The sequence below is a fragment of the Osmerus eperlanus genome, chromosome 19 (assembly GCF_963692335.1).
Source record: "Osmerus eperlanus chromosome 19, fOsmEpe2.1, whole genome shotgun sequence".
Lineage (NCBI taxonomy): Eukaryota > Metazoa > Chordata > Actinopteri > Osmeriformes > Osmeridae > Osmerus > Osmerus eperlanus.
Window position 1 is genome coordinate 7,080,354 of NC_085036.1, and position 20,003 is coordinate 7,100,356.

The following is a 20,003-nucleotide window of genomic DNA, read 5'->3' on the forward strand; positions in this document are numbered from 1 at the left end:
CCAGGTCTCTTTAGAAATGAGGGAGGCGGCAGTGTTAAAATATCTTCATGTATCTGAGTGCAGTAAAGTAGGAGTCCAAGCAGCAATACTACCGCACCTCCCCTATATCATATTTTACTCACCACCAACACCTGCAGTACTCCACAAATAGGGTTGACTGATTTCCCCGATAAGCCTTGCATAAGAACCACCTCGATTGAGAAACCATGTAGATTTGACCTTTTTTAATACCTGATTTTACATTGTTAAACATCTGAGGTAGAACACAAGGCAAGGTAGTTAGGAAATTAGATTCTGCATGATAAAAAAAAAAAAAAGTGACCTCTGCTGGTGTTGGATTGTTTTCATTTGGAAATTGTAGCATGTGAAGCGATAACTTGTACTTAGCAAGTCTGCAAAGCTGTTTCCGGAACTCAGATGGGACTTTGAATGCTTTCAACAAAAAAAGTATCCATGAATAATTAATAGCCATGAATGTTTCATGTCACCACAGAAAAGATAAATGGATATGTGACTGCACACAGTTCAGTCTACCTGCAGGTTGGACTAAGACTAAGCCATGTTTCTATTTACCTGCTTGGCCAGCAACAAGGAAATGAAATGTCCTATTATATTTCATTTGCATCTCCGTTCCCTCTTTTTGTTAAATGAAGCACCTGATGTTTCCTCCTGCTTTCTCTTAAACTCTCTGACCCTAAAGTTAACTTGGGTGCGAGCTCTGAGTATTTCTTATTGAAAGCTAAAGCACTTTGAACGGTTGGGCATTCCTTTAGTTGTATACACAGGTCATCAAGCTTTGACATAGGCACATACGCATATCACCACATGAGAATCTTAAACCTTGATTGAAACGCTACTCGAGTAATTAAATATGTCTGTTCTATTGCCAAGGATGTACAGGTGCTGGCTGAAGCCATTCTAATTAAGTCTCCTGGCTCTCTCGGTCGAGCCACGGGGGTATGGGTGAGTGAACAGCACAAGCCTGGGGAGAAAACCATCCCATAAACACACACAGGAATCCTAGAGAGGATAACGTGTCCAGTTGACGCACAAAATAAACAGTCAGCAGACAAAGACTTGGTCTAATCTCTTTATACATGATAATAGCCACCAGTTAAGATACACATATGTATACTACGAGAACACAGAAGATACATATACTGAAACGTTATATATATAATTTTTTTTTTTTACCTAACCTGCAGGTTGAGGAAGAGCCGGCCAGGGGTTTGTCTTCAGGGAAGCCTAATGGGTCGAACCATCCTGTGACAGGAGAGCTAGGAATGGATCCGTTTTAGCCGGGGCCTGAAACGATCCCTTTCCCCCTATGCCTTTTAGACTCATGTCAATCGGAAATCGATTTGAGTTTTCTGAATGAGATTGCCTGTCGTTGAGGCTAGGTAGAATTCACCTCGCCTTTTGTCCCTTTTTTACATTTTCAGAACCGCTCAGGTGTTTTTTAAAAAGGCATCGTGGTTAAGGGGTGTGTTTGGACAAAGCTGACGTCGGAAATTTCTGGATAACCGGAAGGTATGCTAGACTCTCTAAGAGATCACTGTAGATTTGGAGACATGTTTGTAGTTGGCTAACTGACAGCTCTGCCTTACTCAGTGAAGACAAACCCTCAGAGAGAGCCTTTCCACGCGCGGCTCAACGAGGTTCATTATTGCTTACAGGAACAAAGCGATTTGTGTACATGGACACACAGTGCAGAGTCATGGAGAGCAATGGAGTGTGAGAGAGGGAGGGGGGGGCGAACAGGCCTGATCTTTATCAGATGGGCATGAGACAGCTGGCTTCGGGGAACGCTTGTACAAAGCAATGGGCGAAAGGTAAGGGAACTATGGCTCTTTTAACCCTCGTGCTGCCTTCGGGTCACATGACCCAAAGGTTCATAACGAACCATCGTTGTGTTTACCCAATTTTACCCAATACAAAAACAAATACAAATAATTTTCTTTTAACCATTCCAATGTGGGGGGTCTGAGACAGCCCGACAGTTAAAAGAAAATGCTTCACTTTGTTTTTGTATGAGGTAAATTTGTCGCAATACGACGGTGGGTCACAATGACTGATGGGTCAGAATGACCCGAAGATAACACAAGGGTTAAGCTCAGGCGCGTGTTTAGGTTGGGTGGGAGAACATTAAGCATTCGTGCTAATGTAGCTTTTGGTTACTTTTTTTTCCAGGGAATATTTCGGATAGAAACCTTGTGAGGTTTAGGGGGGCGACCATGTTGGAACCCTTGTCGGGTATCCCAAGTTGCAGCCCAGTGTTTCAGTTCCTTGTTCCCTTGCCTTCCAATCACTGCTAACACACATGGCTCTCCCTCTGAAGGTGTCACGTGAACAGGACAGCACAGTGCTGAGGGGAGGGTCGTGAAGCTTGATATCCACACAATATTGTGTCACCATTCTGCTGACCTTTACAGTGGTGATTTAAATAGTAGACCTAAGAGGACAGACCAAACATGCCTTCCTTGAACAGACATACGTACACACTCATAATACACACACACAATTCAGCACACATTCGCACGTACATTGTACATTATGTGAATTTACTACAACTTCATGATGTAATTGGTGCCCCGTGTGAGGAAATATTCAGGGGAGAGAAAAGATGTGCGCTTTTCTTGCTCTCGAAAAGAGGCAGAGACCCCAAAAAGATGGTGGAGGTGTGTGGGGGGGCGAGTGGTGGTGTGGTGGGGGGGGGGGGGGGGTGGAGGTGAATGGGAAGGGGGATTGGTGGGGATTTGAAGACACCTTTATATGTTTGATTTGTCATGAAAAATGGCAGTTCATGAGGTCCACTGTTTCTGGGAGTTCAGCGCAGACGTGGTTTATACGCCCGAGAAAGACACAGAAGCATTGATAACTCGGCGCGTCGTTGACCCCATTGGAATTCGCTTTTCTATATCCTAGCTTGTTGTGTGTAGAAACATGTTGATCAAATGCCATGATTTGCCACGATGTGAGGCCAACGTGAAGCTGAACCCGTCTCCTCTCCCGTTGTCAACAGAGACCTCCCGAAGCGTGCCAGGTGTTTCCGACTTTCAAGAAGGGACCCGAGTGGCTTTCTGAAGATCGAACGTGGCTACATTCCACACAGCTCAGCTAGCCTGGAAAAGGAGCTTCTCCGTTAGTCCAGGACGGCAACTTCTCGAGCCTTCCACTGGCCCAGTGCTCCACGTACATTCTAGAACGTTGGATTACATTCTGCTCCCTGCAGGTGGGGGACGACTTCACCGCGGTCCCATTATTCCTTTCTCAAATGACCTTGTGTGTTCTAGCCAGTCGTGGAGGTTGAAGGGTCGAGATTGTGCCTTCGTGGAGTCTGGCTGGCTGGTATGCCAGGGCAGTTAAGACTGGACAATGAGAACTGGAATTGTGGGAAATGTGGTTCTGTGACTTTGTCCAAATGTGGGATTGGTTGCGTCACTTCTACCCTCGGTTCCTGCCTCCTGCCATGGGAAAGCATTGGAAGTGGAAGGGAGTTATATAGCTATATAATCGATGGCACAGCGTGACAAGTGCGTTAAGTCCATGTGAATCTCAAGGATGGCACAAACAATTCCTGTTGTCTTAAGCGAGTCGAGATTGGGTTCTAGTCCCGACAGTCAAAAGGGATTTCTGGATATTGAGCATATTGATGCATGTTTTATAGAACCTAGTCATCACTTAGCCATCATCCCCTCAAGAGAGGATGTATCATTATGAAATTGGGATGGATTTTCATATTCCTTTACCTAATAAATGTTTTTTGTTAAAGCAGCGCAGTTAAGTACTCCCTTTTAGCATAGTTGGACTCGCACTTGTTAAAGGTAAACTGAGGGAGTAAAACGAGGGCATTTCTGTTTCCGTGACACGCTTGAGATATCGAAGGCACATGTTCTGCTGCCGTCTAAACTCTCCTGGCCCGATAGTCCTGGCAAAACCTAAAAGAGGGCACTTGTACACACAGTATGTTGGGCATCTATGGCTCCTAATGCTTTTCCTCAGTGTTCAGCACTGAAAACTCAATTTGGTGTGCTGGACAGGTTAGACTAGACTGTTACCAAACAACAACGTAATCAATGGAAAAACTAAATAGCGTTTCGTTTATCCGCTTCTATACCCCATTATCCCCCATTGTGGCTCCATCTGGAATACATACCGCTCTATATGTTGGGTTTATTCAGGTAAGTGACCGCTAATCTCATAATCCTGTATTAAGTAATCACGTCTATAGAGCTGAAGTGGGTGGCTAATGCAAGCGTCTGATTATTTATCGCAAAGCACAGATCAGCGTGTGTGCCATAATTAGAGCCAGGGGCAGGAATTGTTATGGCCTCCTGAATGAATGTCTAGCTTTGGGAGAGGGGAGAGGTGTGGGTTGGGTATGGATAGGAATGGCAGTGGAGAAGGGGGGTCTGTGGGGGGGGGGTGGATTTCCATTCTCAGTGTCAGGGGATGGAAGCTTTTAATGGCTGGGATGGATCAGTGACTAAACTCTAAAGGGATGGAGTGTGGGGGGGGTTGAAGGGAGATAGGGGCAGGAGAGCAAGGAGATGGTGGAGATCCGGTGAGTGGCATCAGACTCTGCTGCCAGAGGGCAGGTGGGGCAGTGCCACCCCGGGCCTCCGGACGGGGCAGCGCTGGGGGTAGGGCACGCGGCCGGAGTGCAGCAGCCCCGGCAGCTCCCCGGGGGCCCGGCCCGCGCGCCTGCAACCCCACCTGGGGCTCGCGCACTCCATCCTCCGGGTGCGCCTCCCCGTCTGGCCGAATAGGGCGGCCGCCTGGGGCCATAGTCCGTCCGTGGAGCTGGGCTCCTGGCAGGCGGGGACGCAGGACTTGGGCGGGTGCGCGGGCCTCTGGAGACCCTCCTCGACGTAGGGGAGCCAGGCCGACCCGAGGCCCGCGGCGGGCCTGTGGTCTTGGGGGAAGCCTGTGGAGAGGGGCGGTTGTACGGACGAGGCCGGGGGCAGCCGGACGCGGCCCTCCTCCTCCGCCCCCAGCGCGGGACCCAGCAGGCTGAGGCTGGTTCTGTCCGTAAACGAGTCCATGCGGTCTTCGTAGCCCAGGTCGGCCGGGGCCGAGCACTGCTGCACGGGCCAGCTGCCCCGGCCCTTCCCCCCCACGTCCGTGGCGCCGCCCTCCTCCTGGCAGCCTCGCTCGCCCCCCTGGAGCGCCTCCTCTTCGTCCTCCTCTTCCTCCGCCGTCGCCTCCTCCCCTTCCTCCTGGGCGGCGTCCTCGGCGGACGGGGGCGGGGAGCGCGGGTCCCTGAGGAACACCACGATGACGGTGATGTTGTCGCTGGAGCCGGCGTCCCGGGCCGAGGCCACCAGCTTGTGGGCCACCATGGTGCTGTCGCCGGCGTTCTCCTCCAGGTGGTCGCTGACCACGCGCACCGCCTCGTCGGGGCTGACCGTGTCGTAGAAGCCGTCGCAGGCCAGGATCAGGTAGTCCTCGGTGCCGTCCAGGGGGAAGGTGCTGTGGTCGGCGTCTCCGCAGATGTAGGGCTTGTGTTCTGAGTCGCCTGTCGATCACAAAAGACGGTGTTGTTCAGACATGAGGGAGAGAGAGACAGAAGGCCAGATGTACTTAGATGTGTTCTCGTGCTTTCTGTGTTTGGACCCAAAGTGGACATTGTTTAGCCTAAACGTTTTGGAACGGATGCTCACTTTTTCAATGCCGTAACTTCACAGTGCTAGGATTTAGACTTGGGCGGGGTAGACTAGAACACATTAGTGCTTGCTGTCCTTCGTCTGGTAAGACTTTTGTCCTTCTCAAATGCGGAACACAAAGAATGGCGTGCTTCACAATAGGGTTGTTGGTCATTAGCTTTCGAGGAAAGTCCCTTTCATATCAGATTACTGGAGATTTGGGATTAAGAACAGCAATCACATTAGGGTTTTTTCATCAACGCTCCATTAAAATAACTATTGATTTAATCAACCCAAAACTTCGCCTAAATAGGCTTTAATCATGCTAGTTTAGTTAAAAGCTTCGATTTTCTTGCCATTATGATATCGTTTATAGCGTTTTCAATACGAGCACCCTTTGCTAGGAGATTCTTAGAGAAGATTATTGAGGCTAAACGAAGGTCGTCAAATCACATTAAGGTTCGCTGGAGCTGTTCTCTTCTATGGTCCTGGGTGTAATTCGATTCACTACACAAGTATTTCAGCCACCCCCTCGGTTGCCGGTGTCAGCTCTGCGTCAGCAGCCCCTCTAACCTGACCCTCGGGGCGCTATCGTGACCTCCCCGCTCGCTCCCTCCCTCCCCAAAATCATTTCCACTGATTAGGGCCCCCCCCCTGCTGAGTGGGTGAGCAGCCTACCTGCTGAGCGTGCAGACGCAGGCACGCGTGCAGACACGCACTCACACGGCCCTCACGACACAAGCTCGGCTCTGTCAAACGCTTCCCTAATCCATGTTGACGGGTAAGGTTGAACGCGCGCACGCACGGCCACTATGACACGGGTCAGCTGCTGAGCGGGGTTCTCTACATGTGTCCCAAGTAACACTATTTCCAGGAAAAGCACGTCAGTGACTGCTGCTTATTCGTGAAGGTGAGACATGGTGATAACTAGGTGCGTGAAATATATTTGACAGGTACCGTACCAAATTGAAATTCGGCAAATGACTGACGCAGATCTTTGATTTGAAACGACAGCTGCAGTACACTCTACAAACCTCCACACCTTACTGATCACCTGCTCAGTATTTAATATGTATAGGACAGAATAGGATGGGTACACAGAGCCTGTGTGTGTGTGTGGGCTACCTATGGCTCTGGACACGGACAGACTGCCGTTAACCCTCCACGTGCCAAACCAGATGACACAGCCTCCAAGAGCCTCAATACGCTGCTTCTCATCCTGCAGAGAGACAGAGAGAGAGACAGAGAGATGAGGAGGAAAAGGAGGAGGGAAAGAGAGGAAAGGACAGGAATATGCATCGTTACATTACAGGGATGAAGGGCTTTATGTTTGTACCTGTACGCGTCTGTGTTTGGGATTTGAGAGTGTGTGTGTGTGTGCGTGGGTTACCTCTCTGTCAGGCTTGTGAGGTTTCATCAGTTCCACTGCCTGGCCCTTCCTGACCAGCATGACCTGGGAGTCTCCCAGCCAGGCCACATACAGAGTTCTCCCCCTGAGGAAGGTCACCACGCCCGTGGTGCCGCAGCGCATGTGCTGTTACACGCAAACACAAAACACTGTTCGTGGAAAAAGGCAGCTATTCTACATTTTAAGTATATTCAAGGCAACACGTGCACGTGACAATTCTTTGTGATACTTTTTTTTTTGGACTGATCATAATAAAAACGTGAAAGTATGACACACTCTCTCTCTCTGTGGAGCATCCTTACCTCGCGAGCGGCCTTCTTGACGAATCGCTCGTCTGTGACCTTGAAGGCGCGAAACAGGGCCTCGGCCGGGTCCTGACTGAACATCTCCTGGCGCACAAGGTTGACGTGGAGATGGTTGGCGGCATAGATGGCGGCGTCCACACCCCCGTGGCCATCAAACACGGCGAAGAAGGCCTGTTCTTCCTGGTCCTGAGGGTCACACAAGGTCAAAGGTCAATTGGGATACGGCGAGAGGAGATAAGTGTACTACCGTGCTTGAAATATCCGCCTAGTAGCCAAAGGAACTGTTGTCAGTGGCGGAATTCTATCAATGAAGCTTAGAGTTGAAAGATTCCCCACCTATATAATATATATCTCACATTTGTTGATGTGAACAACTATTGTTTGCATTGACCATGTGGTACTTTCCTTAAAGGCTTGAAAGTGGTATTGGGCTTGTCCCTACTAACCATAATCCTCAATCCGTTCAGGTCTGGTGAGGCCAAAGTTCTTAATACAGTGGGGGGGGGGGAACTTGCGCTTGCGAATTCAATGACGTGGCACATTTTTCAATTAATGACATGCAAAGTACCTACGTGAATATGCAAATCCAAATATAACCTGCTCGTGTCTCCATTCATCCATCTGCTTTAATTAACTGAGGTTTTAATGCCAATTAGTGGGCTTACCCGCTGCTGGCACTCTTAATAGAATGGGATAAACATTTGATCTGACAGAATAATGATCTAATTATATGTGGATCTGTGAGCTTGGACGTGGGTCCCTCGGCGGCTAGTCATTGGCTCGGAGGGGAAGCTGATGAGCCAATTGGAGTCCATAATAAATGGAGATAACGGAGAGTCGAACCCAGAAAATACCCGAATATTAAAAAAGGCTGGCGGCTTTGGGTTCCCTTCACATGCCTGTGTGTGTGGTTGTGTGTGTGTGTGTGTGTGTGTATGAAAGGGAGAGAGACAGACAGAAATGAACATGTGTATTTATGTGTTAGTTCCTTTCCAGCCTCGTAGGGAGTGATTTCTCTCGCACCCCTGGGTGCATTATGGAGCCTGATCGTCAATAATGTTATTAGAGGCATTTCAGTCACCGGCAGCCACCTACTGTGCTATCCTTCAAGGCTCATGTGGCGGCTGGAATGGGAATACGTCCAATAGGGGGAGTTTTATTGATCTCCCTCATGGTGTTGTTAGGGTGGCAGAGGCCCTGTAGTGAAGCTGGGCTGACCCACGTCGGCAGGAGAAGGGCCACTCATTTGCACACATGTACAGATGAATGAAGTGGCCTCTCAATTTGAGCCCGCGGGGCAGGAATGCATTTTGTCATATTTTGGACATTTTGTTTATTGCTCAAGTGAGTGTGTCCGGGTCTACTTGGGTAACAGAGCAGCCATCTTGAATTTGGTTCGTGTTGGTGGCCGGGAAGAAGCTATCGATTTTGCGTTGATTAGCATTCCATCTGCTGGGACTCATGGGGTTTTAGTGAACTCCGTCGGAGTGAGCACTTTTAAGGCCACCGGGGAATGAATAAATGAGGCTCGTACTACCATCCTTCCCATTTGTCTCTCCCTTTATTTTCTAATGCCCTCACCAGGAACTCAGATCGATAATAACCAAATCTGTCCGCCGCTGTTCCCCATGCTCGCAGCGATGTACCCAAACACCTCTAGTACGTTTCGACCGGTTTCGAATAGCGTAATCCCCACTCCAAGGCCGTGTCTCAGAGGGTGTGGATATAGCCCCGATAGGACTTTATCGAATTCAATTCAATTACGTCCTCAGTCCGTACCTGTATGTTGAAGAGAGTGTTGAAATCGGGGATGACAATGTGCTTGTCCTCCATCTTGCGGCGCATGTTCTTGATGGCGTGGATGGACGTCTCGTAGTAGGGCTGGGGCCGGCGGCGGTACGGGAAATCCTTTAGCCACAGGCAGCATGTCTCACACAGCTTGTTAAATATAAGCCTGGCCAGCTTTACCGCCTCCAACTCTGTGACCACACGCACACACACACACAGCATAGGATTAGAGCACTTATTCAAGTCACAGAGATATACAATATATATCCCCCCCCCCGTTGCCGTTGTGTAAGAAAGCCGACATGTTTTTATATGCTCTTGCTTGTCCCAGTCCCCCCCTCCGGTCTCTCTGTCTCTCACACACATTCACACACACTATCAGGAACTGGCATCTATCCATCCTTAGTGCAGTGGCCCTCTTGAGTCCAGACCCACTTGTGTGGGTCTGACTGGAGCCTTTACATGGGGAGCACACATGGAGACAGCGCAGTGTCTGAGTAAAGGTTACTATGGAATTAAGGACAAGTGGTCGAAATAGACCATCTGGCAAAAGGGTTTGGGGCTGGAGGTTGGGGCAGAGAGCGAGACAGAAAGAGGGTGAGAGAAAGAGAGAGAGGGTAGACAGGAAGAGACACAGAAATAGCCAGGAAGAGGGGGGGGGGGGAGAAAGGGAGACAGACTGACACACAGACGGACAGTAAGAGACAGAGCGAGAAAGAAAATAGGGGTCATCACAGTCCTCCCGGCAGCAAGGGTCGACATTTGCATGTCCTTCTCCCAAACCCCCCGCTGCTTCCTGGATCATGGGAGCTGCTCACCTATGGCAGGACAGCCCCTCCCCCTCTCTTTCCTGGCTCACGGACACACCGGAGAGCAACATGCGTAGCGAAGGTTCCAGTTTGCTTATGTTGGACTACTGCCATGTCTTTTGACCATAAGGCTAGAGCACTGGGCATTGCTATGTAATTACATGGTACAGTAGTTAATGTGACCTTAATGTAAAGTGTTGTTGAACATGGCCTACATGACTTTATATGGCCTTGTGTTAGGTATGGTTGGATTACAGATGGATATGGATGAGTTTATAGAACTGATTCACAGGTACTTTGTTTCCTCTCTTGCTGCAGGGTTTGACTGATGGTAGAAACATATTTTGGTTATCATAGTCCATTTACTTAGTGCTCACGGCAAAAGGAATTCATCAAATATTGAGTTAAGCATCAAATTGAAGGATTTTCATTTTGGTGTCCTCTCAAACAAACTTGTACTTGTCTCGACCACGACCAGTGAATAAGTGATGAGCGTCTGAGTTTCAGAGCTACACGGATAAGCAGTTGTTGTTCTGGTGGAATTTTCAAAGAAGTCGGCTTATGTTTCTATTTCTATTTGTCAATGTAAACCTTTTATTGGGCATCTTAAGATGTGTTGGCATATTATAAGCATTATAGGCATTGGGAGTGAGGACGGATTGCTCTTCCGAATTGCATTGTGGGATAGCTAGCTGAGCGTTCACTGTTGGCTACATGAGATTTGGTGAAATAGAGGCTTTTATTAAGAGACTGAGTCATCCTATGACATAACCATAATCATTGAGGTCATGGATTTATTTAATGACATGTGCCCCATCTAACAGGGTACATAGAGAGATGATGATGATGATGATGATGATGATAAGACAAGGGCATGCATACTGTGTCTGGCGTTCCACCCTCTCACCATTTTCCTTTTCTCCCTCTCCTCTCCTCAGTCCCTCGACTCTGGAGTTAAATTTAACCTTCCATTTCAGAGCCCTGGCAGTGTGTGTGTGTGTATCTGGGAGAGTGCCTCCTCTGCTCTGGGCCTAGACGGCTGACCTGTGTTCGTCAGCCAGTCTCCGTGTCGAAGCCAGCTTTACCCTTTCTGACTGCCCACCAAAGCTTTCACCAGCCAGCCTCCCCCCCCCACACACACACCTCCTCCTCAGCCCCCTCCAAGACAACACACTCATCACTCAAACCACCACAGCTAAAATTATCCTGACTACCTACCTACCCGCCCGCCCACACACACACAGACAGACGCATGGACACAAACGCCGACAATCTCTTCCTCTCTCCCTCCAAGAACAGATCTATAAAGAGGAGTGTGACAGGGTCAAAGGGGCCGCTGCTGTTCTTGTCTAATCTTAAATGCCAGTTCTCTGTCTCTTCCTCTATGGATGTTTAGTTTCCTTCCTTGCTATACTAAGGGTGTCACAGCAAATGACTTTAATGCTGCGGTACCGAGAGGGCCCAGAACACAGCACTTTCACCATCATGTTAATAATTTAGAGAGAGACTGTTATGTGGGGGGGACGGGAGAGAGAGAGATACGTGTTGAAATGATATAATCTGAGACTGGTGACTGGTCGAGACACTCATTTTAACCTGTTATCTGTTATCTGGATGGGAGAGATTTGCAGTAGCCAAGCGGTAGATAGGTCAGTCGATGACCTGATTTAGATTTTAGCATTGGCGCTTCAGAAAACTCCCCCTTGTACTGAATACATTCCTGTCTTCAATTGGCTGGAGCAAAAACATTGGACAATATATTTCAGATTTTTCCCCCCCCCCGGAAACCTCAGTATACCGGGCAGTTGAGAATATGATTCGGTTCACCAGGAGAAGGGGCAGCTGAACACGCGAAGGCCTGAGACACCGTCAGGGTTTAGCTTCAATGCTAATACAGCTTCCAGTGTTCCTGGTAGATGACACACACACACACACACACACTCGCACTACCAAAGGCACTCACGGGGCAGAGGGTCTGTTCCTTCCTCCAGGGTCTTCTGGAGGTGGTGGATGGTGAGGTCGCTCTGGAGGACACTGTCGGCCGTGGCCCGGGCCAGGGCTGCCGCCAGGGAAAACGGACAGTTACTGTGGAGGAGAGAGCAGGTTTTAGAACCACCGCAAAACTGAGGTCAAAGGAAGGGCGACACAAAGGTATAACAGTGTTGAAGGACTAATTCCATTCAAGTTCAAAGCCTTATTGAGAAGGCCCCTCAAGGATAGGGACATGTACTGTGTGCAAGTCAGACAGCATGACAGCATGGTTGGTTGGTGTTCTGCGGCCATATGTCCTGCATCGTAATCAGTTCACTTGATACTGTGGTCAAGCCTGAGCTGGCTGTTGTCTGCAAGAACCGGATTTCCTTGGTGCCATTACCTCATGCATGCGTGTAACTTCACTCCATTTGACTATCAAGTTACCCCCCCCCCCCCCCCACACACACACACACACACAATCAAGAGGTCCAATCCCGGCCAATCCCGTAACAGATGTCACTGGGTTTTCTGGCAAGATATCAGCCTGTTAATTCTCCCCAAACTCCTCACAACTCCCAATGATTCGCTCTTGCAATCAACTCTCGTTTAATTACTATCCGCTCGGCCACGGAAGGCCTCGATCGGCTGGCGTTAATCGCGACCCGTAGATACGAAAAGCCGGCGTTATTACACTTGTTTTGTAACTGCTGGATTACTTTTTTGGGAGGTACACCTCAACAGGATGATGAGTGACCCTGTTGACATTTGGCAGCCAAAATAGGACTTCCCTCTACTGGCTGGGGGGGGGGAGGAGGGGCACACACCATCGCAGCTCTCCTATTGGTGTGAAACACTCTACTGACTGTTGAGAGCCTGGCTCTGTCAGATATTAAGACATCTAGAGAGAGACTCCTCAGCTTGAACTGGCTCCCGGAGTGCAACGTGTTTGATTTGATCAACCGGGTCTTCTGGGGCTTAAAAGAACGTCAATTACATTTCTAGCCCAAATTACATTTTGGTCAAAAAGAAAATCCAATTACTTTGCGAGTAGCTTTTCTATGGAAGAGCGGAGTCCCGGATTCTGAAGTAATCCTAACGCAGGATCCACCCACTGACCTTAAGACTGAGCCTGATTCTGTGAAGTATCGGCCACACTCCCCCCCCCCCCTCCTCCTCCTCCCCCAGAGACGAGCTGCTATCGATCTGTTTGTCCAGAGTCAATCTGTGGCCCTGCTGTGGGCAGCGATCCATTGGAGCGCCAGGATTCTGCTCTCTGTTGCCTCGACCCCTGCTTTCGAGGCATCCAGTCAGATCACGCTCACATGTCAACGTGATTTTGGAAAAAAAGGCCAATTCCTGTTTGAACTGGACGGGGGGAAATCCGAAGATATTTCATTTCCGATTCCCACACCTGTGGACAATATTACTCTCCCTTTAAAGATGCCTTAGCGCTGTGTCGCTGTTTATTCATGATGACCTTGGGGCCCTGTTGCTTTCAACTGGGCAGGTTAGGCCATCGCGGATCCCGTACCCATGGTAACCCCTGGGAGCCCGTCGTGTTGACAGCTGATGACAGGATTGTCATGACAACGAGCCCAGCCTGGGAATGACGCAGCAGGTACAGTGGTTAAAGCAGGGCAGGCAGCCCTCGCAGTAGGGGCTTGAGAGACTGTGTGTGTGTGTGTGTGTGCGTTGCTGCATCATTGGGGGTGCCCATACATAGCCAGCATAGCCTCAGAGACACAGCCCTGGGGTTGGATGATGAAGGGAGAGAGGCAGGGACAGGAGGAGGAGGAGGAGGAGGGGGGATATATCCGTCCCTGGTCTAAAGGAGGTGGAGAAACCGCTCAACAGGCAGGGAGGGGAAAGTGGAACGTTTCAAGGACAGTCCAATGACAGGCTGCTCTACATGAGGGTAACCAGGGTAACAAGGCCACCTCTAGGTGGAGGTAACCACGGTAACTTGGGTACAGCGAAAACTTTTGTACAGCAACAACAACTTTGGACAAAATTCATTGGGGCCCCTCCTGTTGGTAGCTATCCACTGTACTGTAAATACACTGGGTCAATTACAGTGTAAGTATTATCATAAGGGTCTTTTTCCTGGAAATCCTTTCACTCTCTCTAAACACTGTTTATTGTGGGGTAAATAATAAAGCTTAAACCAAATACATTTAACAGAAAGGGGCTTTTCAAGTAGTAGTAGTCATTCAGTAGAATTAAAGACATTGAAGCTGATCTTAAGCCCGTAACAAGATTAACTTGTGACCTATACTAAACCCCATCGCGACCAAAAGCCGTTTCTATCGGCCTTTAAAAACACTGCAGACATTTCGTCCGGTCGACGTTGTGAACAGGTAGTCCGTGTTCAGCCCGTGGCGAGGCATGAAAGCGAGATTTTGACTCGGCCACAGTACCACTAATAGCCCTTACGTAACTAGCCTTTTTACTAGAGAGCAGTTAGCAGGAGGTGCTCTCTGGAGTTGTTGTTAGCGTGTGTTCATGCGCGTGTGAAGATGGAAAAGAGAAGCGGAGCGCTCTTCGGACTCCCACACACCCACCGCATTTAGGTCGTCCTATGACACTCGCATCACTATGAGATGGATATAAACGCGGGCCTACCACTAGTGGATGTTCGCAAGAGTCACGAGGACTCTGAAGCCGCACTGAGTGGCGGGGTGACAACCCAATGTCAATTCTCACTGCGCCCGTGATGCCCTATGGAACAACTGGCGAGGAAAAGGAGAGTGCAAATTTGACCTTTGAACGCCGGTCACACGTATTAGAGACTCCACTCATAGCCTTTTCAAGTGATGGAACTGTATCTGATTGATAGACCTGGTAATGCATGCATGAAAGCGCGCGCGCGCGCACACACACGCACACACACTACACAAGACAGTATGGATAGAGCCTTCTCTCTCTGGAGTCCTTTCATGCTTTCACTCTGATCTTTTTTTTATTTATGAAATGGGAATACGCGACCCGTCTGAAACACACAATGGACCATTTCATCTCCACTGATTGATTGCATGTCTCTTGAATGATTAGGAGTATGGGAGATGTGTGGAGAAGGTGGGGGGGCGGGGGGGGGGGGGGAACTGGAGAAAGCCTCAAGGCAAGTGCGGTGGGAGTCGTGTGTGTGTGTGTGGGGGGGTGTGTGTGGGAGGATCGTGTTGGTGGGTGTAGTGTGGGAGCTCGCAATACAGTGGAGTATGTAAATGGTGTGTGTGTGTGTGAGACAACTCAGGTGAGACGGAGTGTGTTTTCAGGCCTGCAGGGCCGGTTGGCCGACAGCCCCGGTGCTATGGAGTGACTAAGACACGGCACGAAAGCGAGGACCAGGAAGATGGCAGCGGAGAAAGGGAGGTGCGGAGTGAATGCGAGAGCCACGGAGGGAGGGAGGGAGGGAGGGAGGGAGGGGAGAAAGAAAGTCAGTCCCTGCTAAAAGGTTCCCAGCTGACATGTCATGACAGTGGCAGTTGCTGTACTGTCCTCAACTTCCTCCTCCTCCTCCCCCGTGTTTCCATTCATAGAAACCACGCTCTCTCTCTCTCCCTCTCTCATCTCTCCCTCTTTCACACTCACTAGCTTGCACACTTCGTCACTGCCTGATGGAGGGGGGCTTGGGTGCTGAGGTGGGGAGCCCTCATTGGCTGAGGGGCTCCGGCATACACGTCATCAGCCAATAGCGGCCCCCCTCTGCTGGTGCGCCACAGTGAGGTCAGAACAGCGTGAAGGAATGGGGATTAGGAGTAGAAAGGCAGACTTGGGCTTTCTGGTTGCCTTTTACGTACCGTTTTTACACACCATCGACAACCCAAACAATGTGCAGAGCTTCATTTAAAGGGATTTCAGACCTGAGCCGTATATTTTGGGGACAGAACACCTTCACTGTGAAGGTGTTCTGGGTATATATCATGGGTGACTGAATGAAAAGTCAAAACCCCTTTTTTTCTTTATTTATGTATCATTGTAACCTCAGTTGCCTTTACAGTAGCTAGCTTAGCTCATCTGCTTTGTTACTGCACTCACTCTCCATGGCATGCTAGCGTTAGCATGATGGTGGGGTTTGCATTGATTTGCGCTAGCGGTGAGGCTAGCGGAGGGGGGGGGGGGTAGAGTGAGAGTGGAGGGCTTTACTGCGGCTTAATGCAGCTGCTGTAGAGGTGAAAGATCTGGGTCGGGGAGCCTCGCGTTGACGTCACACGGAGAGAGGGGGGAGGGTCAGACCTGCTTCAGCGGAGGAGGGGGGAGAAAGGGAGAGGGGCAGCGAGAGAGCGAGAGAGGAGAGATAGAGGGATGGAACGTTAGAGGGATTGAGGACTTGCGAGTGTATGAGAGAGAAAAAGAGCGAGAGAGAGAGACCCTACCCATCATACTAAAGAACTTGACTGATCGCAAGTACTCCGTTCAGTACACCAAGCTACCGTCTTATCCGCCTAAAGCAAGATTCTCACTCAGTCTGAGACAATGGTTCTATGCATAGCAAACCACTGATCCTAGACCTATTCTAACAAGACTGTCGAACCTAGGGACATTTACTCTCAACAGGTGCATTATTAAGGTTAACGGAAAGGAAGACTGAAGATGTGCTCATTCTCCTACTGTACGTACTGTTTGGTAGTTTCTCTGTGAGAGTGTGCATGGACTGTGTGTGTGTGTGTATGTGTGCGCGTGAGTTGCTGAGTGCGGTGCGTCACAGAACTCACCGAGAGGAGTGCATGGGTTGTGTGTGCGTGTGTGTGTGAGAAAGAGAGAGCATTGCCAGTGCTCAGACCCATCCCCGGCAACAGTGCGTCACACACAGCCTCTCATGGGGCTTCTGTTCCGACATTAACTTTCAACTGTCCTTGACAGGGACTTGCCAAGATCTTTCTTTCCTTCTTTCTCTCTCTCTCTCTCTCCCTCCTATCTCCTTCTTCCTCTCTCCCTCCCTCCCTCGAACACACAAACTGTTGCGTAGAACTTTGTACCTACTACACAGGGTCCAAAACATTGACTTTGCGTCGTCTCCACCCCTGCACTGTTTCTCCATGCAGCACTGATGAGGCAACATGGGTGCGTGGACAGTTTTGTGTGTGAAACATGCCGTGTTCATGTGTGCCCGCGTGTTAGCGTGGATGGCTGTGCAGCGCTAGCGTGTGATGCGTGACCATGCATACTGTATGCCAGCAGCGCACTACCACACAGGCTCCCCTCACGACGTCTCTCCCCTCCCTCCTTCAATCTATCCGCTCCCTTCCCCCCCCCCCCCAAACCCCATCCCCACCTCCCTCCCCCCCTCTATGAATTGTGGGAATGCAGGTAATCTCCGCGCAGGATGAGTCAGGGGTTATTTATAGTGGGGGATGCAGGATTAGGTTGCCTCTAAATCTCTGCGCTCGGGTCCATCAAAGCTGCCTTTCCCACCCTGCAGCCGGGGGCTAAATATACTGGGCAGCGCGCGTAGTCGGGGGCAGCCCTCCTCCGCCTCCTCCACTTACAGAGTTGCTGACAGGTCTCGAGGTTCCACAGCGGCGGCAGCGCGTCCAAGTGGACGTCAGCGGAGCGCGGACCGACGTCACGACCGCCCACCTCTCCTTCGCGTGCGTGCGACTGCCTGTGCGCGCCGTTCGCTTGCGTCGCTTCGCCGGCTCTCCTTTACGAAGACGGTGCTTTGCTTTTCGTGTCACCTACTCGTTTTCCCTCTGGCGTCGGAAGGTTGCGTTTCTCTCTCTCAGAGGCGTGCTCTGAGCTGCTTTAGCTGGCGCTTTTCGAGAGGTTGAGCAGTGTGCAGGTCATCAAAATAGTGCGTGTGCGCTAGTGTGTGTAAGCAACAGAGAAGGAGAGAGAGAGAGAGGGGTGGGGGGGGGGAAGAGAATGCGTAGGCAGAAGGATGGAATATGGAGGTTGTGTGTGTGTGTGTGTGCACACGCGAGTCTCTCAATATCTACAGGTCTGCAATGCCAGTCTATGACTCAGACAGGGCCAGTGGAGGACGAAGCAGAAATAACAGACCCTTGTCACAACATAAACAGTTGAAACACAGCATGGGGGGGATCGAACAACTTAAGCTTACAGGTTTCGAGGGGAAAGTGAAGTCGGATTTAAACCCAAGCCCCTGCAGTAAGGCCTCAGCTGACATGGTACACACACTTAACCAGTGAGCTACCAGGGCCCCAATATGATTACTTCTTTGACTCTCCCACTACAACGTCTCCAAGGAGACAGCAGAGAATGGTGGCCACTAGAGCTTGTTCCACTAATAAAATGAGAAAATGCCCCAAAATACATATTTTTGAAGTGGGCTTTTTTCAAAGACGCATTTTAATTCGAAATGAACAAAACAAAAGTAACAGTAGTGCTTTTCGGGAATGAGACATTGACCCGTTCATGTCTACGTAGTGCAAAAAGTTAGGGACAAGTTAGGGTGGGAATGATGGTAAGAAACATTCATGTGAGGACAATAGTGTGCCTCGCTGAGTGCAAGTACAGTAATAAAGTCGAAACTAAACGACAAACAAATATCGTTTTTCATCTCCTTAGGAAGGAGCAGTTGTCAACCATGTCGTGGACCAATGCGAATGCGTCTTAAAATGCCATGGAGCTCGAAGCAACCACCGTGCTATTAAGTAATTAATGAAGCCACCCGTGTGGAAGAAGCTAGCGAGCCCAATAAGAAGCCATTGCTTGACGGCGCTCCCTAAGGGGTCGTGTTAAAGACTTCGGAATAGGAGCTCATCCGCCCTCGTGTAACGACACTGTCCATTACAAAGAAACAAGGACTTCCGTAATCCAGACAGGAACTGCTCTGGGCCACGACCGGCATAACAACGACACCCAACGGGGAAAAAAAATCGATGGCCAAAACTACAAATCCCATGATGCTCTAGAGTTACGGAGAGAAGTCAGGGGAGAGTCACCGAATGACGCGATTCCTATACTGCCAAATGGTCTGCGTGCCTGCTCCAAGTGCGTCACGGGATCGATCGGGCTTGCCCGTCACCTTTTAAGCCAGCTTTACCTTTTCTACCCATCCTGCTAATGACTGAGACGTTTATCCCAGTCCCTGGGGTGCTCCACATTAGACGCAGCACACAGAACACCCTGTTCTAGCCAACGCACCTAAAGCTCAATCACCCAGAGCACAGAGTGATGTATTAAGAGTGGAAGCACTGCATGGCAACACTCTTGATTTAGGCCGGCCTGTGCGTCGCGCCTCTATGAAATGATAAATGAGCCTTTGCCTCAGCCTTAAAGGATACTGCAGTGTGCCCTGATATTGTTTGGCTAAAGTGTCGGAACACTGTATGAGGAAGTATTTCCACAGAGAGAGAGTGAGAGACAGAGAGAGAGAGAGGGGAAAGAGCAAACGAGAGAAAGACAAACAGAGAAAGAGAGAGTGAGAGACAGAGACACTGTGGTGATGCACTGAGAAGGTCAGTCAATCAACACAGTTATTTTGTGTCCTTCCTAGGAGATGAATGGACCCAGTGTGGATGGATCGACTGTCTATGTGTACCGGTATCAGGAAATCTTATTCATATTCCAATATGCTGTGACTAACCAGTGGTTTCAGACCACAAGTCCACATCTCTGTAGGATTGTTCCAGCAGGCAATTCTCGTCATGGAGTCAATAGATTACATCTCGGGGTATTTTACAGTCTGGCATCGACTGATAGCATGGTCTTGGGACTATCAAGGCTAAGCAAGCACTGGCTTGAATGTAAATGAAACAAAGGCATAGACAGAACATAAATTCCTGACCCAGGCCCGCTAAGTCACAGTGTTATACTGGCTTCTGATGGACATCTCTAATGGGTGCAGTAGTGGAACGAATACACAGAACAACTATTATTGGCCTTTATCAGCATTGCCCCATTATGGGAATAGTGGGTGCGCTTTCTGTTTTTTCCTGCCAGTGTAAAATGTCCATACTATTGACAGATGTACAGAACACCCATCCTTGTAATGACGGGATAAGGACAGACTGATCTGATCTGCTGTGTTAAAAGATTGCAAACAATGATATCCGGATGACATTCTGTGTGTAGAAATGAGACCGGTTCACTTATAACGACATCTGACATA

The 20,003-nt window shown here is 49.6% G+C and overlaps 1 protein-coding gene and 1 long non-coding RNA gene across 2 annotated transcripts in view; both read right to left on the reverse strand.

Annotated features, from left to right (window-relative positions):
* Nucleotides 1-1,109: 1,109 nt before the first annotated feature.
* On the reverse strand, nt 1,110-3,042 carry LOC134039330 (uncharacterized). The gene is made up of 2 exons (XR_009932763.1): nt 2,103-3,042; nt 1,110-1,847 (listed from the first exon to the last, which is right to left on the reverse strand). It is a non-coding gene; the product is annotated as an uncharacterized LOC134039330 (long non-coding RNA).
* Nucleotides 3,043-3,074: 32 nt separating this feature from the next.
* Nucleotides 3,075-20,003, reverse strand: part of ppm1e (protein phosphatase, Mg2+/Mn2+ dependent, 1E) — a 33,877-nt gene continuing 16,948 nt past the window's right edge. Inside the window, exons 2-7 of the mRNA XM_062485133.1 lie at nt 11,919-12,040; nt 9,138-9,337; nt 7,356-7,544; nt 7,036-7,179; nt 6,771-6,864; nt 3,075-5,518 (exon numbers count right to left, since the gene is read on the reverse strand). Coding sequence (XP_062341117.1) covers nt 4,575-5,518; nt 6,771-6,864; nt 7,036-7,179; nt 7,356-7,544; nt 9,138-9,337; nt 11,919-12,040 — 1,693 coding nt within the window. The 3' untranslated portion in view covers nt 3,075-4,574. The remainder of the gene's footprint in view (nt 5,519-6,770; nt 6,865-7,035; nt 7,180-7,355; nt 7,545-9,137; nt 9,338-11,918; nt 12,041-20,003) is intronic.